We start from the raw sequence: 26,553 nt of genomic DNA on the forward strand, positions 1-26,553 counted from the left end.
ATCTAGCAACTGGGGTGCCCAGCCCTGGTGAACACCTAAGGCTCCGCCCCTCACCATAACAGGAGCGACCAGACCAAAAAAAAAAAGAGAGAGAGAGAGAGAGAGAGATGGCTCAAACAGAAAAATAAATCCGTGCCCCAGAACTCATCCTTTTGAGCAACCAAGAGATAGTTAACCTATCAGATGCACAGTTCAAAACACTGGTGATCAGGAAGCTCACAGAATTGGTTGATTTTGGGCGCAAATTAAATGAACAAATGCAGGTTACCACAAAAGAAATGAAGGAAAATGCACAGGGAACCAATAGTGATGGTAAAGGAAACTGGGACTCAAAACAATAGAGTGGACCAGAAGGAAGGAAGAAAGAACCAAACAGGAAAGAATGGAGAAATAAGAATTCAAAAAAAAAACGAGGAGAAGCTTAGGAACCTCCAGGACATCTTTAAATGTTCCAACATCCGAATTATAGGGGTACCAGAAGGGGAAGAGGTAGAGCAACAGATTGAAAACATATTTGAACAAATAATAAAGGAGAACTTCCCCAATCTGGCAAAGAAAATAGACTTCCAGGAAGTCCAGGAAGCTCAGAGAGTCCCAAAGAAGTTGGACCCAAGAAGAAACACACCAAGGCACATCATAATTACATTAGCCAAGATAAAAATGAAGGAGAGAATCCTAGAAGCAGCAAGAGATAAGGGGACAGTCACCTACAAAGGAGTTCCCATCAGACTGTCAGCTGATTTCTCAAGAGAGACCTTATAGGCAAGAAGGGGCTGGAAAGAAGTATTCCAAGTCATGAAAGACAAGGACCTATATTCCAGATTACTCTATCCAGCAAAGCTTTCATTTAGAATGGAAGGGCAGATAAAGTGCTTCTCAGATAAGGTCAAGTTAAAGGAGTTCATCATCACCAAGCCCTTATTTTATGAAATGTTAAAGGGACTTATCTAAGAAAAGAAGATTAAAAAAAAAACATGTATAGTAAAAGGACAGCAAACTCACGATTATTAACAACCACACCTAAAGCAAAACCAAAAGAAACTAAGCAAACAACTAGAACAGGAACAGAACCACAGAAATGGAGATCACATGGAGGGTTAGCAACAGGGGAGTGGGAGGAGGAGAGGGGGGAAAAGGTTCAGAGAATAAGTAGCATAGATTGTAGGTAGGAAATAGATAGGGGGAGGGTAAGAATAGTATGAGAAATGTAGAAGCTGAAGAACATATAAGTATGACACATGGACATGAACTAAAGGGTGGGGAAGTGGGTGGGAGAGGGTGTACAGGGTGGAGGGGAGTGAAGGGGGGAAATGGGACAACTGTAATAGCATAATCAATAAAATATATAAAAAAACGCAAAATAAAAAGCATAATGCAAGTGTGAATTGGTTAATGAATTTCTATTTTAAAATTTCTTTTTCTTCTAAACTACAGTTTCTACTGCCAAAGTGAACTATAGATGTATCTGTGTATGTTTGGAAAACAAGTGACTTGTGGCACATACTGGTGACTCGCGCTCTGACAAGGAAAGCCCTTTGGTCATCCCGACCATCCCTAACATTCCTGACCTTTGTTTTATATCAAAAAGGTGGGTTAAGAACAAATATTTATAACATTTCTCATCATTAAATAATCAAGCCTAAAAAAACTGGTCTTAGAAACACTTTTTAAAGCACGTGTAAGAATCTGCTGAAGAGATTACATGCACTATTAAAGCCGATATTCCCCACTCTGTTAGAATAATAAGGGAACTTTCTATTTTCATTTACTTCAAGACAAAAAAAAGAGCTTTAAGCTCTACTAGGCCAAAATCACTGGCTTCTCTAGCTCTGAACCAATAACAGGGCTATTTAGTTGGACTGCTATGCATTTTTCTTTTCAATTCTCACATTACAAAAATAGGAAGCAGAAAAAAGCAGCTGTTTTATTCTGCTACTCACAAGAGAAATTTTTATAACCTGGTCATTAAAATACTTACTTCATAGGCCATTCTTAGAATATGGCAACAGATGTTACATCAAATATTGCTTTATAATTACAAGAATATGGCATTTTACCTGTACAGGAAAAAAAAAGCCCCCCACTGGGTACCCTCTGTCCCTAAGACAGAACTGTGAGACCGGGGGCAGGTTTCTCTGCCCTGCAGTTCCCGCATCAACCCCCAGAGCATGTCAGCAAACACAAAGAACTTCGAAGACACTAGAATCACAGACAAACTTTCTTTGAAGGTAGCCATAATGAACACTCATTCTTCTTTTTCAGAGGCTAAATCAGTTAATATATATATTAAATTTTAAAAAGGCAACACATTAAGAAAGAAGTTTACAAATATAAGGGGAGGAAAACGCCTTTGGTTCTCCCTTCTGAACGAAAGGACATTTTCAGAATTAGGGAAGAATGCTGTGCCATGCAAAGGGTAATTCCTCCTCTGTTAATTTTCTCAGGACATTTCCCTTGTATAAAAAGAGAAGGTCCTAAGTGAACCATTAGTGTTATGTGCACCTGCACAAATGCACTAACGTACGGGGATGTCCACTGACTCTTCCTTCTTCTACTACCGCAGTGACGGCTTCAAATATTTGGTGAAATCCAGAGGCAGATGAGTAGCAACTTCATTGCAAAGTCTTTTGGTTAGTTGATTTAAATCTTCATTCAAAAATGAATCCCCTTGCAAAACTTTATCCTGAAAAAATATTAAAAGTGTGAGTTGACATTTCTTATGCTATCAGCAAAAGCCAAGCGGCAACACTGACAGCAAACCGACATGTGAAACGCACGTTGCTAGGTCGGGTACCAGACGTCCCCACACTGAAAGGCACCGTCTCCTAGCCGCCTCTACCTACAGAATTCCAGCCCCAGAGGTCCAGCCTACCATCACTCCTGAACATGAAAAAAAATTCTGCCTCTGAAACAATCAGGCAAATTGGAATCAGCTATTAAAAAGTTATTAATTTAATTTTAATTTCACCTTAAAAATAATGAAAAGGTATGACATACCTTCTTTTGGGGGCTTGCAGTTTCAACAGGAGGATTGAACGCCATTGCTGCCATGCTGTAAGCCTCAAAGAGCTCCACCGCGGACCTACAGTCACAGACAGAAATCCAGAGTCACAAAAAGACAGTGACCTGACAAAACGTAACTGTTCCCAGACTCATTATTCTAAACGCATACATTAAGATATAATCCTGCCAAGTGAACATCTATAAATAAGCCCTAAATCCCCGTGTACTGACATGATCCAACCGACTCCGCCTCACAGAGGTCTGGGGCACATGCAGAAACACAGGCCTGAACAGAGAAGGCTGAGGAGGACAGCACAAGTCCCATGTGATCAAACCCCATCTCAACCAACCACAGTTACGTAAGCAATATGCAGCTGCGTTTAACTTGGTCGTGGGAGCCAGAAGAATGAAGCATGGAGTGATCATCCTCCATGGATTTCAAACAGCACGTCACTGAATCCCGAAAGGTTCGGGGTTGGTTGACACTCTGCAAAGGAGACCAACCGGTGATGGGCAGGGGCCTGCAAGCTCTGTGCCTGTGGTCGCACCCCAGCTCCACTCCCCAGGGGAAGACACATCAGGAGTCTCCCTTCTCAAGCCTCTGGGGCAAAGCGGTTCCTCCTCTTCCTCTGGAAAGGGCCACCACTGGCATAAATGGGGCAAATGTTCAAGATCGCCAGGGTAAACTTGCCAGGAAAGGTTGGTGAAAAAGATGACAGAAAACTGTTTTCTCCTTTTTCCCCCTTTTAAAAACAAGGTCAGAAGAATGGGGGAAGAAAAAAGTAAATGGCCATTTTATTACTTTATGGTCAAAAGGTATCTCTATCCTACCCAGAAGGAAAAGGATTTATGGAAATCTACAAAGTTTATGATTCATTTCGAGGGGTAAGCAGCTAACTACTGCCATGTAAAAAAATACACACCTATTTCGCCAAATCTCTCAGTATTTCAAGAGAAATTGAACTTTCAGGTGAATTCTTCCAATATTAAAAACAGAAAAACTAATTCATTTTCTGTTCAAACTCTCAAGAGGTCAGAAAATCAACCTGCTCACCTACAGGTCATTTGCCAATGATCTCTGAATATAAAAAACCAATGCATTTGTAAAGGGGAAAAATCTACAATATATTAATTCTGAGTGGTAGCTTTATTGTAAGGGTGTCTTTTAGATCATTTTCTCTTCTTTATAACTGAGGTATTTTCTAACTGATTTTTTGGAGATAGGTATTTACTCTTTTTTCAATTTTTCTGTGCTTTAAAACTTTTTCAGAATAAAAAGGTGTGGGGAGGCCTGGCTGGGCGGTTCAGTTGGTTACGTACCACCCAAATATGTCAAGGCTGTGGATTCGATCCCCGGTCAAGGCACTACAAGAATCAGCCAATGAATGAATGAATATGTGGAACAACAAATTGATGTCTCCCCAGGCCACACCCTTTCCTCTCTCTCTAAAATCAATAAATAAAACATTCTTCTTTAATGAATTCAATTTTTTTAAAAAAGGTGAGGGAAAAGAAACTTCCTTAGGACCCTTTTCCCCATCTGGAAGAGTGTAAGGTGAATGCTGGGGCAGCGTCCATGCTTCCTGCAGGTCAGGCCCCTCTGGATGGGGCAGTGCTGCAAAACACTTCTTTCTTCTCATTTCTTCCTTTCTGGCCCTTGCAGGACCATCCAAGAGAAAAAAAAGGGATTTTCACTGTACTTAGACTCATGGATCTTCACATAAGCACATATGGAACTGTCTTATTCATTGTTGAACCTGAGTCATGGGCATGTGAGGATTCACTATTCTTTCTACATATCTGCATGTGTAAAAATGTTTATGACAAAAAAAAACGTTGTGCTTTCCCAAAACAAACTACTAAAATCACAGTCAGCATGCTTTCTCCTCTAAACAATTCAGGAATATGAAGTGAGACCAGATGCAGATAACCGACTAGCACGTTACATTTTCAAACCTATTACATTTTAAAACAGACTTCTCACAGTCAAGACCTATCAGCTGAAATGTCCAGTTTTATATAATGAAGCAACATAAATACCACCTTCGGCTCAACTCTGGTTTGAGCGCTTCAGAGCCTTCCAGGGGAGCCCCAGCGACGAGGTGAGCCGCGAATCTCCGCACGACGGGGTGGAAGTGGCGCTGAGGGGGAAGCAGGACAACCACGTGTGCACAGGTCAGTATTTTATAGAACACTGGCTACCACGAAGATTTTATTTAGTAAACGCTGATATTTTTTAAAGCTATAGATGTATATGTAATTCACAAAAACCACACAACTACAGGAGAAGACTGTCTTTGCTCACGGGATGACCACATAAACCTGTTGGATGAGCAAGTCTCCAGTGGCACAGCTTAGTCTTTGCAGAGTGAACAGAAAAACCAAAAGGCCACTTCTACTTCAGGTGACAAAGCGAGCTGACAGCAAGCTTCCTGAAACACATTTCTGCTGTGTCTCACTCTAACGCTGTCCACACTGTAGGATCGGGGCACAAGGGAGACCCTGCCGAAACCTGCGGGCCTACCGAAGTCTCCTTGGGTAGGAGCCAATACAAATGTGCCTGGGAAGGGAAAGATTTCAATCTTACCCCTCTCAGCTTCCCTAGAAAATGTACCTCGACATCTTAAAGAGAAGGAAAAGCAAAGTGAAACACAGACTATTAAAACATGAATTCTAGGAGAGGCGGTCCCAGAACAAGGTACATTATGTCCTCAGGCAGCAGCAACTGCTCAGGGGGAAAAGCTGAACAAACAGCTCACAAACAAGAGGGAGGGGCGCTCTTACCCGCAGTGTGTGCAGCTCCCAGAGGGCAGTGTTCTGAGCGTTACAGTACTCAGGTTCGTCCAGCTCGGGAAGGAAAACCCCACTGCCTTGAGACTCATTGTCAAGCAACAGATCAGTTTTGGGGAAAGTCTGCAAAAATGTCACATAAAAAGGATTAATTAATATTATTAAAGAAGGTTATTGGGTTCTGTACTTGTATTTATATTGAAATTTCATTTAATTTTTATGGCTATATTAGAGCTATAAGCATAAAAAACTTCATGCTCAAGTTTGTAAACTTAAGCTTATACCGTGACAGAACAAAAACTGCAAAAGATTACTTGACTTTCTTGGCTTGCTCTGAGAAGAATTTATCTTGCAAGAGAAAACAGAATATTCTTTTCACCCAGCAATCCCACTTTTAGGAATCTTTCCTACAGAAATAATTACATTAGGTACACATAAGGATATTTACTATAGCATTATTTGTAACAGAAGGAACCTATAAAATGTGTTCATCACCATATGTTAAAATATATTGTAGAACACTATGTATATCATAATCTCCACAGCCCTCTTTCCCTTAAAAAGTAAAAGCTGTGCTGTTTGCATGTGCCTGGTGTATGTGTTTATATATGAATTTTAAAAAGTCAGCAGGGAAAATACCCACCAAATGGTAAAAATGGTCACCTCCAGAGATTGCCACTGGGGTGGAATGCTGTCCTTGTGTAATTTTATGTACTTCCTTTGGTGCCTGATTTTCTTACAAGTGTGAATTACTTTTGTAATTAAATAACAATGTGAATGGGGAGAAAAGAACACACATCAAACAAAACACCCCTGTTGTAGCTCTCCTCATTCCTATCACTACTTACGTGCATTAATATTCTGTTAGTTGCTAAAATGCCGATGCTTGCGTTTGGAAGGACATGAAGAGCAAGGGTAGAGAGGCGCTTGATGAAGGCGAGGGCTCGCTGCTGAGAAACCTGCTTTCTGCGCTTAGTTAGCATGACATCAAGGCACTGGAGCACGATCTCAACCCCTTCGTTGGTGGCACCTAAAACAGCAGATGCACCCTTCGTTACTTTCCCCATGCTGCAACCTCACCTAATTCCAGAAAAACTCAAGACCAACTGCCGTGCCTGTCCCAAGTCATCACCCGAACCCATGAAGTAGGCCTAGACTGCTCAAGAGATGTGCTGGGTTGTATGGCAGCTCCAGCCAATAATTCCCAAAGTTCTCGCTCTCTCCGACTGACAGGAGGGTGAACACAGACGTGGGGAACCGGCAGGCCAGCACTTTATAACCAGTTCCTATTTCTCATTTTTTACTGGCTATCATTCTGGTCACAACATATTGTTAAAAGAAATATATATTAAAGACACATCATCTCCTACATATACATACCTGCATGTAACTTGAACAGTGTTTTGTAAAGATGTGTATAGAACTTCATTGGATCAATATTCAGAACATCACCTTTGAAATGACAACAAACACAGTCAGATGTGCTGCAGCCTCCAAAGGGAAAGCAAACACAATGCGATGAAGGGGAGCCCTTACCTTGCCCGGAGAGAATATGGAAAGCAGTCTGGACACAATGGAGACTTTCTTGATAGCTTAGGTTCTTTAAAAAAAAAATATATATATATATATGTGTGTGTGTGTGTATGTATATATGTATATGCATATTTGTATTTATATATTTACAAACAATAACAGTACCATTTATATCTTAAAAAATAATTCATTAATAGTTACTTACACCAGACTCAATGAGGTTATGTAGCACTACCAACAAATCATCAAAAAACTCCACATTTATAAGGTGAGCAAACCTAAAATCAAATAAAACTTAGTTAAAAGGTAATCTAAAACAGCCAAATTTAAACTTGACTTTAGCATTGTATTTTTAATATTCCTCATTCCTAGCTATGAGAGGAACTGTAGAGATTAGGTTACTTCTCAATTATTCGGACTAGACTTTCCGACAGTCCACAGGCCAGCACCATGCTCAGCAGGAATAAGTGAGGCACTAAACAGACTCACACAGCGCTTCGAAAACACTGAGGCCCCGAGAAGGAAGCTGCCTCGGCAAACAGGTTCCCCGGGGCAAGCTCGCCAGGTGCACAGCACTGTTCAAAGCCATGAGAGAGCAGGCGGCACCAGCTGTGAGGAAAACGGGTGGCGGGGAGAGAACGGAGGAAAGACTCTCCTATTTATAAGAATGTGGACACTATGAAAGCTTTGAAAACAAAACGGAAAAGAAGCTGGACCTGGTGTCTAGTTCAGGCTCTGCAGTGAATTACCTTTATGATCCTAGGTAAGTCACTTGACTGGCTGAGACCACCCAAAATAGAGTCAAAGAGAAAGAATTGTGGGAGCTACGAAATGTCAGCACTCTTGTACACTGTAAAATATTAGGCACGGAAGTAGTTAAGGGATATCTCTTCAATATCAGTGTAAGAGCCTTTGACACTTAGAACAGGAAAGAACCTCAGAAGCCATATGTTCCCAGTCTATTGGTAAAATCTTTGGGGGAGCAATTTAGCAATATTTATCAAAATTTAAAATGCATACCCTTTGAGCTGGCAATTATATGAACCCAAGAGCATGGAAATACTTCCAGTGCAGCAAAAGGGACTAGCCAAGTACAAATAAAGCGAAGCAAGAAAAGGCTGGTGACCAAAAAAAAAAGAGAGAGAAAGAACTGAGAACACTGTGTCAGCATTACTAAACCCTGTTTAAAATTCATGGTTACATTGGTCTTATTTATTTGGAAAGAATCTAAAAGGTTTTAACCTACACAGCCCTTACTTGGCAAGACCTTCCAGAACTGCTGGCAGGAGAGGTGACCTCTGGGCCTTCTTCAATATTCTGAAGTAGGTTACAAACACAATATTCAAAGTCTCCGTGTGCTGGCCAAAGAAAAGACAGCATGACTTTAGTATAACCCAGTACCCTTTCTCCTGAATTGTGTTAACTATCACTTAAGCTCAATCTTTTTTTGTCCCTTCCCATCCCTCCCAAAAATTCCATCTTAGGAGCTTTAACAAAATGAAGCTTCAATAGAATGAAGATACACATCCAGTGATTTCTTAAAGCACTGATCACATAATTTCTTGTACATCTCATATCTAAGCCTCATGAAATAAACCAAAATTAGCCCTCACTGGTGTGGCTCAGTGGACAAAGTGCCATCCTGTGAACCAAAGGGTCGCTCGTTTGATTCCCAGTCAAGGCACATGCCTGAGTTGCAGACCAGGTCCCCAGCAGGGGGCACCCAAGAGGCAACCACACATCATGTTTCTCTCCTCCCTTTCTCCCTCTCTCTAAAAATAAGTAAATGGAAGGAAGGGAGGGAGGGGAGGGGGCAAAATGATATAGCCATAAGTTGAAATAATAAATCCCTAGTTAGAATTATTTAACCAAACATTTAAAAAGCATAGAACAGCAATTTTCAACTTTTTTCCTTTTTTACAATACACATAAACTATTCTGCAGGACACCAAAAAAATTGTATTTTTGCTGATATGACAAGAAATATAGGTATAATTTTGACTCATTCACAATGAACGGCTATTATTGCTGGCACGGGAGAATGTGAAACCACCTACCAATTTAAGTTTTTTCTCAGTGCTTTCTGCAGCTTCTGCCTCCCGAAGCTCTCGCTCTAGTTTCTCTTCTGCTTTCTTCCACTGAAAACAGATTGAAAAATAAAGAGTATATACCATTGAGTGAAAATAACAAGCTTAGAGAGATATAACATGTAAATATGATGAAACACATACAGCAATACCAGGCTGCCTATGAGTACTAATATAAGCAAATGTAGAAAAACGGTAAGAAGTCTACACAGAGAGCGGAGGCGGCCCCCTGGAGGAAGGCACCAGAATGAAATAGGGAGACCAAAGGGCATTCTAACTCTAACACCACTGCTTGCTTCCTTTTCAAGAAAAAAACTGAAGTCAGTCTATTAACATTTTTTCATTCAGAAAGGTGGAGACATGGGATGTGCTACACTACTTTCTGTAGTTTTCTATAATTTAAATTAAAGTTAAAAAAAAAACAGGCTGAGCCCAGAAATATTGGGGTCAATTCTTATTGTCAAATCATCTATAACAGAAGCCATTCATCACCAAAACTTCCCAAATTCATTTATATACAACGCATAAAACCAGATAGTATATAGAAATTTGACAAAATATCACTTCTTTTTCCACTTCTTTATGCTCTAAGAGCAGCAAACTGGTCGCTAAGCTGCCCAGGAAACAGGGCACTAAGAAGTCCTCTCCTTCCCTCTGGTGAGAGAGGTGGTTAATGAGCTGCTGAGTTCTTATCGAGTCTTTGTTCCCCCATCACAGCTACTGCCCAGCTTGCATTAGGACAGTATGCTATCAACAATGAAAATAAGTATTTTCCTTCATTAGTTTGCAGTTACTAAGTCTAATTTGATATTTATGTCATGTTTTTAACATTATTACCGACACTTAAAAATAGGTATCCTGGAAATTATTTTGTTTTTATAAGCAATTGGATAACACTAAGAAACTGTTTAGACATGTTTTGAGAAATGGTAACACCGTGAGTGGTGGTGGCAGCTAAGGTCTGTAAGGCCAGTGCCACGCACGCTGCTGGGTGCTCTGCCTGCGTCATCTCATGTAAATGCGCAATGACTCTGGAAGGTGGGGACTATTAATAGTTCCATTTCTCAAAATATTTTAAAAATGTACCCAGAGTTTCCTAGTAAATAAAAAGTTTCAAATATGAACCAATAAAAAACCTGATTCAATGAACACAACCCCACTTTGTTGCACTTCACATGAATACAGTCTTTCTGTTGAGGAAAACATCTGTGTGTCACAATGAATCAAAGGTGACCTTGAAGGCCAGCATAGCGACAATGTCTTTTTTACCATTCTCTCTTTGCCAATGAGTTGTCAGTTTAAACTGATTTCATAAAATATTTCTCTGTAATAAGTGGGAAAATTAAACTCTCTAAATATTGAACTTTTAAATATTTATAATTACTATTTAACGATGATTTTTACTTGTTTCTATACTATGGTTTTAATCTAAAATTGAAACAAAAAAAGAAATAAACCAAACCTTTCTCTGCATTCTTGACAGACTTTTTCTCTTTTCCTTGAAAGTCATAAATTTTTTTGGTTTATTAATGTCCTCTGTATCTTTTTTCACTTCCACTTCTTTGATTCGTAAGCACAAGAATGTCTGTAACATCTAATATGGCAGAAAGCATAATACACAGCTTAATATTTATATTGCCCTCAAAAACTTTATTGAGAAAACTAAGCATTTAAAGATGTTATTTCCTTCCTTCATGCAAAAAAAAAAAACCCCTCAAAACATCTTTAATCACATTTTACACAAAAACCTATTATCCTTTTGCTAGACTTATGCGGTAACTTGTGTCTAGTATTTGGCTAAATACATGTAACATGATTTTGTAGTCCAGTGGTAACAGGAAGCAAGTGCACGCCACTCGGCTTTGGTAGATAATGATTACGAAGAGCAGACCGGCCAGTTAAAGGTTTGAACAGCACTGGAGGAGGAGATATAAATTAGGTATTTCTAAACCAGTTTTAATTTACCACAGTGGCTTCGGTTTTACAGAAAATGGTTCTAATATTCACCTCCCCCACCGCACAAAAATAAATTACATAAAGACAACTTATCTTCCTTCAAGTCAATGGATCTCTAACTTCAGCAAACATCGGAACACCTGGAAGGTTTGTTAACACGCTAACAGCTGGGCCAACAAATCCCTGGTTCCGTGAGTCTGGGGTAGGGCCCCAGGACTTGTGTTTTTCATTCCCACTGATGCTGGGTCAGGGACCACAACGAGAACTGTGGCCTTAAACCATTCAAAAAAGTCAGAAGCCGATTTGGAAACTGGCAACCATCCAAACACAAAGACAAAAGGGGTTTAAAACCCTACATTTTCTTGGGAAGAAACCACTCCATTGACCTCCTGAAGTCACAGAAGCATTCCTGAAAAACAATACTTGAGAAATACAGCTTTCTATTATTCCAACATGAGCATCTGAAAGAAAACTGAGTATTTCAGATTTTAAGGCTTAGAGCACAAATGGCAACAGGGAAAAACCAACAGTGAAATAGTGAACCTAAAGTCATCCCAGCTGTTGGAAAGATCAATTCACGCATCATGTATTCTGCGTGCTCATTAAATCTTACAGACGAAAAATAACTCCAAATTAAAGGATGTGGTTCACAGCCAGCTAACCTTTGACAAGGGCGCTAAGATATGCTCCCCAGTAAAGATGTTGGAAAAAAATGATTTCCACCTGCAGAAGAATCAAATTGGACTCTTATCTTAAACCGCTCACAAAAACTAAGTGGAAATGGATTAAAAACTTAGATGTAAGGCCTGAAACCACAAAACTACTAGAAAAAAATCGGGGAAAAGCTCCTTGACATTGGTCTTGGCAAAGTGTTTCTCGGCTATGACACAGAAAGCACAGGCGACAAAAGCGCACACACACAGGTGGGCCAAAGGAAACGAAAACGCCCACACAGCCAGCCGTCAACACGAAAAGCCGGCTACAGAATGGCAACAAACACCTGCAAAACACATCAGACAAGGGGTTGCTACCCAAAATATGCAAGGAACTCACAGAACTCAACAGCAAAAAAAAAACACAACCCAATTAAAAATGGTCAGAGGATCTGAACAGACATTTTTCCAAAAAGGCATACAAGTACATATGAAAATACGCTCAACAGCACTAATCATCAGGGAAACACAAATCTGACCTCACACCTGTTATAGAATGGCCGTTATCAAAAAAACACAATGGGTGTTCGTGGGGGTGTGAAGAGAGGGAATCAGAGTATAAGCTGGTACAGACACTCTGAAAAACAGTATAGATGCTCCTCAAAAAATTAAACAAAAATTATCATATAACCCAGCAGTCCCACTTCTGGGTGTATACCCAAAGGAAATGACATCAGTATCTCAAAGAGTTATCTGCATTCTTGTGTCCCCTGCAGCATTATTTACAACAGCCAAGATATGGAAACGTTTAGCCAGTGTCCACAAATCAATTAATAAGGAAAATGTGATACAGACGTATAATGGAATACTATTCCACCATTAAAAATAAGACTCCCACCACTAGTGACAACATGGATGACACTGGAGGACATTATGCTAAGTGAGGTCAGCCAGACACAGAAAGACAAACACTGTATGATCGCCTCATTTTTATGTGGAATCTAAAAAGTCGAACGCGTAGAACCAGAGAGAACAGTGGTTGCCGGGAATGGGGAAAATGGCAAAATGTTGATCAAATGCTATCAACTTTCAGTTAAAAGACTATGTAAGTTCTGGAGATCTAAAGTACAGCATGGTGATAACAGTTAACAATTTGCTAAGAGAATAGATCTTAAATATTCTCAGCATGAAAAAAAGGTAACTATGAGAGGTAAGAATGTGTTAATTAATTTGAAATTTGACTGTGGTAATCATTTCCCAATGTGTATGTATATTAAATTATCATATTGCACACCTTTAAAAAGTCACAATTGTACAACCTAATACAGACCAAAAACAACAAATTAAAGAATGCAGTTTATCATTCTAACATCACTAAAGTGGAAGTGTTTCCCTATGAACAATCTCCCTGTTCAAGCCTTATTATCTCATCACTCTACGATCCTGCATAAAGACACTAAATATTTTCTCTTAAGCGCACTATTTGTGTGCCCACTACGTGGCAGCTCCCAGAACTGCTAAAATTACCGGCATTAATGAAGGGGATCTGATGGCAAAGTAAGACCGGGAACTGGGAACCGAGCGGTGGAAACTGCAGGGTGAGCGATGGAAACTACAGGAGTAAATGGAAGGCTGCGCTGGCGGCAACTGAGCGCTTTCCCTCTGTACTTCGCACGCTTCCGTGAAGAATAAACTGACAAGTGAAAATTAACTTTGTGACCTAAAAACAAATAAAATGTAAAGTACAAAACAAAAGGCTTACCTCTGGCCTAACATCGTAATTTCTGCCCTTCACAAAACCAGAAATCACTTTAATTACTCCAAGGGATGCTTGGCCTAGTTTATCTTGTTTAAAAAGTTTCTTGACAGCCTCGCAGCACATTTCAGATATCTGGAAAATAAAACGTTTCACTAGACTGCTGCTTCTCAACCTCAGCTCTTCACACCAAATACTGGACTTTTCTTTAGAATGCGTTACTGTGGGGGCAGTCCTGCGCCTCACAGGACCTTTGGAAGCCTGGCCTTCACCCACTACGTGGCAGCTCCCAGGCCCCCACCCCGCAGTCCTGACGATGCTCCCTGGAAGGCAGAACCGCCTCCTGTTCAGAACCACTACCCCAAACTTAAGTTCAAAGAGTTTTCTTAAAGAAGCAGTATTTAGCAAAGTGACTGTATTTTAGTAATAAATAAGAGCTCCAAAAGAATTTTGAGAGAAAAAAACCACATGCTCTATAATTTTCTATTAAGCACAAACAGCAACAGTCAGCAACCCACCGATTTTGACACATCATTCATGAGAGGGACGATCAGGACGATGATGTTGTTGTGAAAGTTGAAATGAGGCAGGGCCACCAACAGCTCACACAGGCTCTTCACAGCCACTTCTGCCAGGCCTTTGTATGCCTTTAGGGAAACTACATGACTTTTCTTCAGCTTCCTTTGCTTCCAGTCTAACCAAAAGACAACTGTAGTTAGTTACTTACTTTCCTCATTGGTCAAAGCTTCAACTAATTATCTCTCTTTTATAGTAATATGTGGTCATATGAAAACCCAACAGGCCATGCAAATTCTTAAATATGAACTGTATCTACACTTACACAAATACAAGGTTATCATTATAATGTTTCCACTCACCCGTCCTCTGACTGTAACCACAATTACCAGAATATCAGCTTTCTGTGCCTTTAAGACATATCACTAGATGAAAAGGGTCCCCAGGGGGTTAAAAAGAAAGGGAACCAGGAGCTGGATACCTTAAAGGAGCACTCACACTGGGCTCTCCAAGGCTTTTCTCAAAACACTCAACTAGAAGTGAAGAAGCCTGGGTTCAAATCCTAGTCCCCCACTAATTGGCTGGTGAATATGAACAAGTTCCAAACTCTCCAAATCCCAGCCTCTTTCACACTCTAAAAATCCCAAGAATCTGGCCGTAGCCAGGTAGTTCCATTGGTTAGAGTGTCATCCCGATATATCAAACTTGTGGGTTCAATTCCCAGTCAGGGCACATACAAGAAGCAACCAATAAATGTTATAAGTGGAACAACAAAGCAGTATTTCTCTAATTAATTAATTGATTAATTACAAATCCAAAGAATCTAAAACATTTCTCCTGAATTCTTGCTGAAACTCACAGTGATCTCTTTACCCAGGAGGTCCAAAAGAGATTCAAATTACCCTTCGAAATAATTGATGATGCACAGTACCCATTTTCTAGAAATTCCTGCATACATATATTGCTACGGTAACACAGCATCTTGAATATGAGAATATGGAAACATGCTGGTCTCTCTACAGCAGGTTCAACATTCCCTCTCTATCATATACAGCCAGAGATGATACAGGTGACATGGACGACAGTAACTTCATTTTAAACTTGCTTCTCATATATACAGTTTTCCCCCCGACAGTGTTCACCATAAGGAAGAACCATATGTTCTATTTACTTGAACCTGACAAGACTTCATAATGGAGAGATACATGGATAAACAAAATGTGATTACATACAATGGACTATCATTTGACCTTAAGGAAGACAATTCTGACACCTGCTACAAGAACATACGCTTGATAACCTCCTGCTAAGTGAAACAAGCAAGTCACAAAAGGACAAATATTGTGTGATTCCATTAATATGAGGTTCCTGGGGAGTCACACTCGTAGAGACAGAAAGTAGACTGGTTGCCAAGGGCTGGGGGAGGAGGGAGTGGGGGGTTAATGTTTAATGGTCACAAAATTTCAGTTGGGGCAGATAAAAAGTTCTGGAGGTGGATGCTGGTGACTTGACTTAATGCCACAGGATTATACTCTTAAAAATATTTAAAATGATATAAATGTTATATTATATATACTTTACCATAATTTTTTAAGCTTAAAAACAAGTTCATATGGTTCAATCCACTCAGAATGGCCTGCACCCGCAGGGTCCAGTGCAGAGGTCACCAGGCGCACAGGGCACCTGAGCGCTTGAAATATGGCTACTCCCGCCCGAGATGTGCTGGAGTATAAAATGCACACCAGATTTTGAACTTAGTACCAAAAAAATATAAAACATCTAATTTTTAAAATTGATTACATGTTAAAATGGTAATTTAGACATACGTAATCTACTATTAAAACTAATGATACTCGGTTCAGAACCAGGCGGAAACACACACACACACACACACACACAAATAAAAAATAATGATACTGCTTTTAACCTTTTTTTAAAGTGTGGCTACATTGTTCTTAATGACTTTTGTGTCTCATGTTATCATGTTCTACTTGATAGTGCTGGTCTACACAGTGCTTCCGAGCCGTATCACTGGGAGAGTAAAATGTCAGAAAGCCTGTTCCAGGTGGGATGTCAGAGCTTACAAACAATATCCATCCCACCCACCTTCATGTCCTTTTTGGGCCAACAGCATTCGGCAGTCCTGTTCCAGCTGAGATAGCAACTGGGTGATCCTCAGGCCCAGCACTGAGTAAAGGAGCCCAGCCTGGTCAGTGAAAGCACCTGGCCTAGGCAACTGAACCCCTTCCCGCCGTCCTGCCCCAATTTTCCCTATGCCCTTCCTGCTCTGAGAACAAGGGTCTGACAGAAGAGTTTATCATCCTGAATAATTGACTCATAAGAGTTTTCAAAGGATTCATTACAAGTTATCCTTTTCCCAACTACTTACTTGCTCTCTAAAATAAAAATTTAAAAAACCCAGCAGAATAAATCCCAACTATTCATGAATTTAAGACATATACAACTACTTACCAGGTAAAGAACTGTAATACTAATAACTGATAAATATAGTCCTTAACACAAGCAAGGCATAATTGTTAGTGCTTTATAAGTCCATTTACTTTCACACAACAATTCCATGAGGTTAAGTATTATCATTATTCCCACTTTACAGTTAGAAAAACCAAAGCCCAGAGAGATTCGACGATTTGCCCATCACACAGGTGTTAAGTGATGAGCCGAGAGCTGAACCCAGAGAGTCTGACGCGAGACTCTGCTCGGGACCACACACGACACTGACAGTGGCACACGGCACAGAATACAGAACCCGCCCTCCCGGCCAAGGCTAAATGTGTCACATGCTTAAAGACATTTAATATACCTTTAATCATTTGCTCCAAATTTTCCAAATAAAATTTATATTGGCTAACGAGGCCTTCTTCAAATTCTCTTAACTTTTGGGTTTCTTTGCGTATCTGAAAAGACCGAAAGATCAAGCACTTTTTAACATCAAAATACTGAAATCTGAAAATTAGGACAAAATGTTGAGGGCCTACTAATATACCCGGTCATGTAAAACCCACCAAAAAATAAAAATAAAAAACCCACCCTGGCTAGGTAGCTCAGTTGGTTGGAGGGCCGTCCCACCCGCCAGGGTTTTGAGCACAATCCACAGTCAGGACACATATAAGCAGCAGCCAGGAGAGGCATAAATAAGTGGAACAACAAATCCCTGGTTCTCTCTTTCCATCTCTAAGAAGTCAATTTAAAAAATCTAAAAAGAAACAAAATCTTGTTTCTCTCATCTCTCACTCTCCAAAATTTTCAGCTTATTTCGTACAGTAATTGTATTTAACATACCTTGGTTGACTTTTCTGCTTCTGTTAGGGGGCGGATTTTATATGAAGGAGTGATGTCTTTAAATAACTCCATCAGAGAAACTATCACCAGCTTTCGAACAGTAACGGCCACATCAGGGTCCTGTTCCATCAGCATTGAACGTAATTCCTTCAATTTTTTCACCTGTCACAGAAATAACATGCAAGGCTAGAGAAATAATGGCAAAATAATCATGAGCAAAAGCAACGGTGCCACATCGGGGCTTGGTGCAGTGCGCAGAGTTCGCGCGACCACTCAGAGAGTCTGGTCCAGCCACACACAACTCCAGACGGCTCCCGTGACCTACAGACAAATCACTGAAGTTACAAATTAATCATGTTTTTGTTAAGTAAGTAGTTGAAAATTAAGAACTTAAATAATAGTTTAAGTTTGTTAATTTGCCTATTTTTAATTGGTTTTTCTTAGAGGGACATGTGTCCTATTTCCCTAAAAACAATTTTTGAAATAGTTATTTCAAACTATTGAAATAATTGAAATAATTCAATAAAATATTGAAATAATTCAAACTATATTCAATAATTCCTGGCAAGTTAGCCAGAAATTAATATAATGTGTCCATGTTAACATAAGCTTCAAAGTTACTCATATAACAATCATTTGCACAAGATGATGTTATGCAAAAGTAAAAAACTGGTTTCAACTAATGTGTTTGCTTTGATGAGCTCCCACTGTCTGCTGGAGCGTCACCTTGGGCAGCAACAACCTGGCTGATGAGTGGTGCTCGCCACAGCAGGGAGCAGGACGAGCATGTCACTGCCTACTCGCTCCCCCTCGCTTTTATGAAATGAGCGTGAGGCTCCCGAGTTAGAAGAGCCGGGTTCCAACTCAGTGGCTAATTAAAATCTGGAACAAATCACTTGAGTTTTTAAAGGCTCTGTTTTTCTGCTGTGATATGAGATTAATAGCTTCTGTCTCTATGGTTTCACAATGACTAAGTGAGATAATACAGATGAGAAATATTCCAAACTCCCCTCCCTGATTCTGCTCCAGATCTTCCCACTTTGTTAGAAAAGGACAAATACTAGTCTGAAACATACCCATGTAAAATTTTTTCTATAGATGTAAATAATCCATTTTATCGTTCAATAAACAAATATTTGTCATAGTGGAATGCTGGGGACACCAATATAGCAAAAATAATAGTATCGCTTTATATAACTTAATGTATATGTATCATTTAATCCTCACAACAAAGTTTTAATACAGGTTCCATTCTCATTTTAGAGATGAAGGAAATGAGTCTTGCCCTGGTTGGTGTGGCTCAGTTAGTTGAGCATCGTCCCACAAACCAGAAGGTTGTCGAGTGATTCCTGGTTGGGCAGCAAGCACACCTGGGTTGCAGGTTCGGTCCCTGGTCAGGGTGTGTACTGGGGACATCCAGTCAAGGTTCCTCTCCCTCTCTTTCTCCCTCCCTTCCCCCTCTCTAAAAATAATATTTTATTTATTTATTTATTTATTTATTTATTTATTTATTTATTTATTTATATCTTTGAAAAGAAAAAGAAAGAAAATGAGTCTTGGTTACAAAACTCACCCAAAGTCTAACAGACAGTACTTAGCAGAGCCGAGGCTAGACCCTGCGTTTCTTGATGAAGTGTTGTAACTACCATCACCTTCCCTAGTGCACCCATGGCCCAGTGATCATTCATTATAACCTTTGGATTTATTGCACTTAAAATATTTCACATTTACAAGTATTCCTAAAATATGTTTTTTGTGTGCATGTTCCTAACTAAAAACTCTATAGTCAGTCAAGGAAATTTGCAAGGAAGTTCCTCCTTCCCAGCACCATGAGTTCCAAACATTAGGTCCAATACGTACATTTAGAGACTCAGAGCATTTACAAGACTTCTCTAAGATTACAGAAGAACTTAAGCTCAAACACAGAATTACGCTAAGGTTCTGTCTACTCCCTTATTTTAACTCAGTTACGATGTTTAGCTAATGATTTTCTTTTTTGTGTATACTTATGGGTAACAGGAGAATCTTAAAATATTACACATTTAGACCATATCTAATATGAGGAACCTAAAGAAATCACTACTACTTACATTATTTTCTGGATCTGATAATATGGCAGATGCCAAGGCAGCAATATGCAGTTTCTTTTCCTGTAGTTTCTTCTTTCTCTCAATTAAATGTTCTTCTATGGTCAGCTCTGGAATAGGATCTTCAATACTCTCTGGAACAGATTAGATCTTCCCTCTTAACCATTCCTTTACTTACAAGTATCCAAGAACCTTATTTCATATCATCCTCTCAACAATCATATGAGGCAGGTACTACCATTAGGGGAAGGGCAGTTTGATTTTGTGCTTTTAAAAAGTACACTATTTTAGCCCTGGCTAGCGTAGCTCAGGGGATTGAGCGCGGGCTGGGAACCAAAGTGTCCCAGGTTTGATTCCCAGGCAGGGTACATTCCTGGGTTGCAAGCCAGAACCCCCAGCAACCGCACATTGATGTGTCTCTGTCTCTCTGTCTCTGTCTCTGTCTCTCTCTCTCCCTCCCTTCCCTCTCTAAAAATAAATAAATAAAATCTTAAAAAAAAAAAGTACATTACATTCTTTGTTTTCAGCTCTATACAGTCCTTTGAACTACATCAAATATGTTCACATTAAGAAATTTAGCGGGGTGTGATGGGCAGAGGAAGGCAAAAGGGGAAAAACTGGGACAACTGTAATAGAATGATAATTTTTTAAAAACGAAATTCATAGGGAACTAGATTGAAAAAACACATGGGACAATCTGCAAGAAGCCGATGAAGGATGACTGAACACAGGTAAAATAGCTCACCTGGAATCTCACTTACACTATTACTGAGTTTGCAAAGCAGAAGTAAAATTTAGCCATTTTGTTCTGTCACGAATTCCAAACCAATACAGTTTCATACAATAAATATGTTCTTTTACTTTAACTTTGATTAGAACTATGCTAGCTATTAGAAACTCACATTTAATGATTTAAAACAGATATACACAAAGTATAACTGCTCTAAAGAACTAAAATCATTGCACACCACACAATCGTTTTTGTAATTTAAAGCTAAACAGTTAATAGTTATCTGTAGGTCCTTACTTAAAATTAAAAAGAACTCAAAACAGTGCAATTAACAAGACTCCTCATGCATGCCTACACATTACAAATTTTAATTGCATAAATTTTTCCATAATAATAAACAACAATCAAATTCCACAAGGTGAAACTTTCAAAATGTTGGAAAATGTCCAAAATCACCTTGAAATGCCCAGTAATCCAATACACATTCCAGATTTTATCTAAAATTAACTCACTTACATTAGGCCAAAAAAAAAATGTAATTCTCAATTAACAATTTAGTAACTATAAAGATGTACCCTATTACCTTCCTCAGGTTCCATTTCTTTTTGATCCTCTTCATCTTGGTTAGTGTCAGTAACTGGAAAATATGTACATTAAAAACATGATAATATCCTTAAGTGGTGAAACTACATAGAAAAGCACAGAAGTGATTAACATAAAACTCAGGAAAGCAGTTACTTCTTTGAGGAGGGAACAGTAGGTGACTAAGGAGAACATGAGGGATGTTTCTGCATGCTAGCGGTATTTGTTTCTTGCCCAGACGGTAGCTCTATGGGTGTTTTTTGTGATAAACCACATAACTTCACATCTTAGATTTCTGGAATTTTCTATGTTATTTCATAAGAAAAAAGATACATATAAGAAAAAAAGGCTAGTAAAGAATGACTCTAAGAGTAAAGAACATACTCTAATTTTAGAAGCAATAAAATTTGATGAAATATTCTGAAAAGGAAATAATCACCTTGGCCCTATAGCTTTAGCTGTACTCACAGCACAACAAACACCTAAGACAGTCGACTGTGTTTCTGGCCAAAATCATCAAGCTTGCTATATGACTATCTGTAACTGCCTCTATTTTGTAGACATGGGTAAAAGTCAAAGCAAAATTAAATTTTTAATGAAAGAAATATGTGGTATTACTAAGGCGCTTAAACTGTAACTAACACACAGGCTGAGGGAACTCACCTGGCTTCTCCCTGGTCTGTGGAATTATGCCGCTTTTATCTTTGATAGGAAGCAAGTGAATCAATTCCTTCTCTGGCACAGTTTGCAGAGATCTTGGTATTTTTTCATATTTATCTATAACGTGCTCATGTTTTCGTTTTTTGATGTGAACAGGCTCACTGCAAAAAAAAAAATTTCAGCTTTAACATACTAAAAAGGAATGCAGGGACTTATCATTTTTTAAACACAGAAAAATAAACTACTAGCCAAAACTTCAACAGGTATATATACATTAGCACCTAAACCAGGCACACAGCAGAACTCAAATATCTAGTAAATGATTAAATTAATTGTGTCGTCCACCACAAGGACTCAAAGTATGGCTATGTCTAGTCTTCCCTTCAGCTGCAAAATAAAGGTGAAAGGTGCAGCAGATTCTCTTCGAATACACCAGAGCCAAAGGAGACGTAATGCTATCCTGCGATCCCAAAAACCTTCAGAGCACAGCATGCACTTAGGAGTTAAAAAGATCTAAGTTTAAATTTCTACTACTTATGATTGCAAGGAAGCATCAGTCTCCTCTCTGTAAATGGGAATAATACCTACCTAACAGGGTAGCGAGGACTGAGATCATGGCCATGAAGAACTCGGAACTGTTCTGCCAATTCCTCAAACAAAGAACAGCATTCTTCCCCATTCACTCTACTGCACTATTCAGACTCAAACGAAATAAAGATGTACGCTAAATAAATTCAGCTTGTTTTATTCATGAACTTCCTTTATTTAGGAAATAAACTGAATAAAATAGGGCTTGCTCTTTGTCAACACTGTGTTCAGGGCTCAAGTTTTGCACTGATCACCTAAGTATAATTCAGAACCAAGTTTTTTACACTAAAAAGATATGCATGATTACAATCTAAATGAAGTATTACCTAGAAGAAAGATCTCTCGTTAGAAAAGATGCTCTTTGTCCTAAATCCCTCATTAACTGTAAGTCATCTTCATCCAACATATCTAAAGGAAGGGCTTCCTCTTCTTCCTCCTCTTCCCTCTCAATCCTTTTACCTGTTCCATCAAAAAAAAAAAAAAATCAAAAACAAGTAGTAAGAGATGTAGAACTCTGCATATAGGAAAAACATATTTTTTCTGGTACCTTAGCCTACTGTTTCTAAATGGGAGCACAACTCACAAGTTGGGCAGGACAATTCTTTGTTATATTGGGACGTCCTGAGCTAGCCAAAGTGCTAGCATCTCTGACCCCTGAAACCTAAATGCCAGGATCACACCCAGGTCACTGCAACAATCAAAAAATAAATGTCTCCGTACTTTCTACAATGTCTTTCGGCGTATTTGAGAACCAATGACTTGGCCCCTCAGTTCTGTCTGATCGCCAATAGCCTTCACCTCCATTCCACTTCAGCCACTCCCTCTCAAGGCCACATCCCAAATCTGGGTGCCCACCCCACTCTCAGACCATAACCCTTTGTCCTTCCAGCTCTTATTCAATTACTGCCACTCACTTCTCTGACCAACTATACAGGCCTTTTAACCACTTTTCTTTTTCTATTTTACCAGTGTGTTCCTATCAGACATGTGGTGACAGCCTATGATTTGAAGCACGTAAAAGCTTCGGTACATACCTTGTCTTTCTTTAAATTAGTTTATCTTGTAGACTATTTAATGTTAGAACATAAAGAGCTTCCTTCTTTCTTGAAATACTCTTGTTTCGTTTCTAAGACACTGTGTAATTCTCATTTTCTTTCAATTCTCTGGCGCCTCCTCAAACCCCATTATAGATTTTTCTTCCTCTACCCATTTCTTAAGTGCTACGGTTCCTTAAAATTCTATTCTAGGTTCTGTTATTCTCGTACTACACAGTATCCGCAGTGATTTTACCCAAGTGTAAGGCTTTAACTATAATCTATATGTTGATAATTTTCCACACTATTCTCTCTAACCCAGGTTTTTCACTTGAAACGTATGCTTTTTTTTTATTGAATTTTATTGGGGTAACTTTGGTTAACAAAATCACACAGGTTTTAAGTGTGCAACTCAACAAACATCGTCTGCACACTGTATCATGTACCCATCACCCAATGTAAAATCTCCTTCTGCCACAATTTCTGTCTCCTTTGCCCTCTCCCATCTCCCCCCGACCTCTGGCTATTGCCATACTGTTATCTGTGTCTATGTGACACACACACATATATTTTTTTCTTTTCACTTAATCCCTCACCATTTTACCTAGCTCCTCAAGCCCCCTTCCCTCTGACAGCTATCAGTCTGTTCTTTGTATCTATGCCTCTGTTTCTATTTTGTTTATTTTTGAACCTTATACTCTCATATCCAATTGCCTGATAGACTCCAACTTGTAAGAATGAAGAAATCATTTGCTTATTTTAATATATAATTATTAACATATCATGCTTTTTAAATCCTACTGAAATTTAGATGGAAGAGACCTTTATTTAACTCAACCATCACATTTCTTTACAGATTAAATATCTGGAGAGTAAGTAACCCACTAAAGCCGCTTTGTTATTAAATATCAAAATTAAGAGAAAAGCCCAAATTTCCAGACTTCCAGGCCCATGACCTTTAATATATCACAATATGTTGCCAAGAGATCAAACTAAATAGGTCAGGATTAAGAGAATGAGATGCACATTGGAAGACTGAATAGGTCAGATACAGTCAAACACAACCACCCTGAAAGTATCAGTAACATTGTCGAACTGATCTGACTCAAAACGGTCTTATTCCCTACCTGTTTTGAATACTTGGGAGTTCTTGGATAGTTTTACAGAATAACTCTGACAATTACAGCTATATTTTACTCCAAGTTTCCAAATAAAAAGAAAGGCCGATGTTTAGAATACTACATGAATTTTGGCAACACTGTGAAGAACACACCAGAGAAAAGCAAAGTTCTTACCCTAGCTAACTGCCAGCAAATGGGAAAGTGACATGGCACACTGCCTGACATTTATTTACAGTACAATTCTGAGTTTGTTATCCCAAGTATTGTATCTTCAGCTCTGCTTTCTAAACATACTAAAAGCTGAGGCCAGCTTTTTCTCACAGTTAATACCGTAGTGAAATGTTTTCTTCTACTGACTGATAAAGCATAAAAGTCTACTATCCTTAGCAACTTTTACAAAGAACTATGAGCAAGAATAGTGACTAGTAGAATGCAACTATTTCATTAAGAACATTTTAAAACAAATCGATGGAAATTAGAGCACATGAATGTTTTCACAATTACCTGGTCGTTTTTTCTTAGGGTCCTCCAGGGGAACGGGTCTCTTAGACACAGCATCTTTGACCGCTTGCCTTAGTTTCCTCTGTTCTTTTCGGTACTTCTTGATATTACTTTGTTGTTTAAATTGCTTATTTTTTAGCTTGTTTTCAAGTTTGACTTTACTTGTCTTAATCAACTTCCTAAAGCTTGGGACCTGTTTTTTATTTCTTCTCTGGAAAACAACAACAGGAGGATTGCTGCGTGCATAAATTTATATTATTTTCTTTTTAAAATCAGATTAAAGAGAACTGATTATAAATTTCACTAGACTAATTCCACAATTCTAATGCCTCACAGCCTAGGATCTTGCATATGAGAGCTAAGACCAATCTACGGCATTAATCCTACAGAATGGCACTAGAGCAATAGTTATTCAACCAGAGGTTTTATTCATGACCAAAAGCCACAGCTACTAGAGAGGATCCAAGACCCCTAAAAAAGTTAAGAACCACATATCTACCACCAGTGGTAAGTGGTTATTCAAGGCTATCTTAACTAGTTTAGCATACTCAGAGCAAACTGCTGGCTGTCTTTAACAACAGCTGACATTTACATATTGCTTTACCATTTACAAAGTTCTCCAACATATTACCTCCAATAGCTTAGTTAAGCAATGATTGCTGTTATCCTCACATTACTGATAAAGTTAAGCTTTAGAGATGACTTGTCAAAGACCCTTAAACTAAGGAAGGCAACACTGAATTCGGGTCTTCGGATTCCAACTCTCTTGCTGGTGACCCCTTATTCAGAAACCCAAATCCCAGGGCTAGCCCTAATTTTCGGAGAGAACCAGAGCAAATCACTTGCTTTTCTATCTTCTTACCCTTTTGGGGAAGGTAAAGGACTCGTTTCGAATTCCATGACTCACACTACATATTCACTGAGAACAAGACCCTGCTTCTCATACGTAAAATAGGGGTTCGAAAGACAATCGTGAACAACCCTTCAATGTTTGACATCCTAGCGATGCAAGACTCGGTGTTCGTCTCATCGTGGCTCCTGAAGACGAGCGCGAGCACAGTGAGCAATGAAGGAAGAATCAGGTAAAAAGGCTAGGAAGCGGACAGCGCATAGAACCAAAAGGGAGCCCCGAGTCTAGGCCACCGCCCCCTAAACAAGGGTGAAAAGCCGGGAAGTAACTCTCAGCCAAAGCGGTCCTAAATAGCGGGGGCTGGGCTTCTAAAGACCCTTACCGCCTTCATCCTTAAATCTGAAGGAAGCTCCGGCGCGACAAATTCACCAGGGGTAGGAATAATCCAGGAATCCAAATGGAAAGACACACGTGCTGAAGTGTTAACACTGTAGAACGGAAGCTGCCGCTAGGCCCTCCCCATTCGGAAATCCCGCCGGAAATGGAGGCGGGACTTCCGTAGACAGTCTCGGGGGCGCGCCCTCTCGTGGTGACAGTCGTCCTGGTGTGCGCGCGCCTGGGCACACCAATCCCAGAACTGCGTGAGCCGAGGGCGGGTGGCTCCGGGCGGATGTTTTACAAGGTCTGGGCGCCCTTGACTCTTTCCGGATTTCCTTGAAAGCGTTTGGGAAATCGGGCTCCACATCTCAGGACAAAAACACTCGATATTTTTCAGTCACCTCAGTGCGTTTTGTACTTCTCACGTA

The 26,553-nt window shown here is 39.5% G+C and overlaps 1 protein-coding gene across 1 annotated transcript; it reads right to left on the minus strand.

Moving 5' to 3' along the window:
• Nucleotides 1–1,447: 1,447 nt before the first annotated feature.
• Nucleotides 1,448–26,553, minus strand: NOC3L (NOC3 like DNA replication regulator). The gene is made up of 21 exons (XM_045853985.1): nucleotides 26,130–26,553; nucleotides 24,901–25,108; nucleotides 22,568–22,700; nucleotides 21,657–21,814; nucleotides 20,995–21,048; nucleotides 19,685–19,815; nucleotides 17,595–17,756; nucleotides 17,116–17,209; nucleotides 14,297–14,472; nucleotides 13,785–13,913; nucleotides 10,876–11,007; nucleotides 9,384–9,464; nucleotides 8,584–8,684; nucleotides 7,532–7,604; nucleotides 7,330–7,393; nucleotides 7,174–7,245; nucleotides 6,642–6,823; nucleotides 5,788–5,916; nucleotides 5,047–5,144; nucleotides 2,998–3,082; nucleotides 1,448–2,683 (listed from the first exon to the last, which is right to left on the minus strand). Exons 1-21 carry the CDS (start codon nucleotides 26,136–26,138, stop codon nucleotides 2,555–2,557), a joined length of 2,400 nt encoding a protein of 799 aa, XP_045709941.1. The 5' UTR covers nucleotides 26,139–26,553; the 3' UTR covers nucleotides 1,448–2,554.

Source organism: Phyllostomus hastatus, unplaced genomic scaffold, assembly GCF_019186645.2.
Source record: "Phyllostomus hastatus isolate PE091 unplaced genomic scaffold, TTU_PhHast_1.1 phas_scaffold_1066, whole genome shotgun sequence".
NCBI lineage: Eukaryota > Metazoa > Chordata > Mammalia > Chiroptera > Phyllostomidae > Phyllostomus > Phyllostomus hastatus.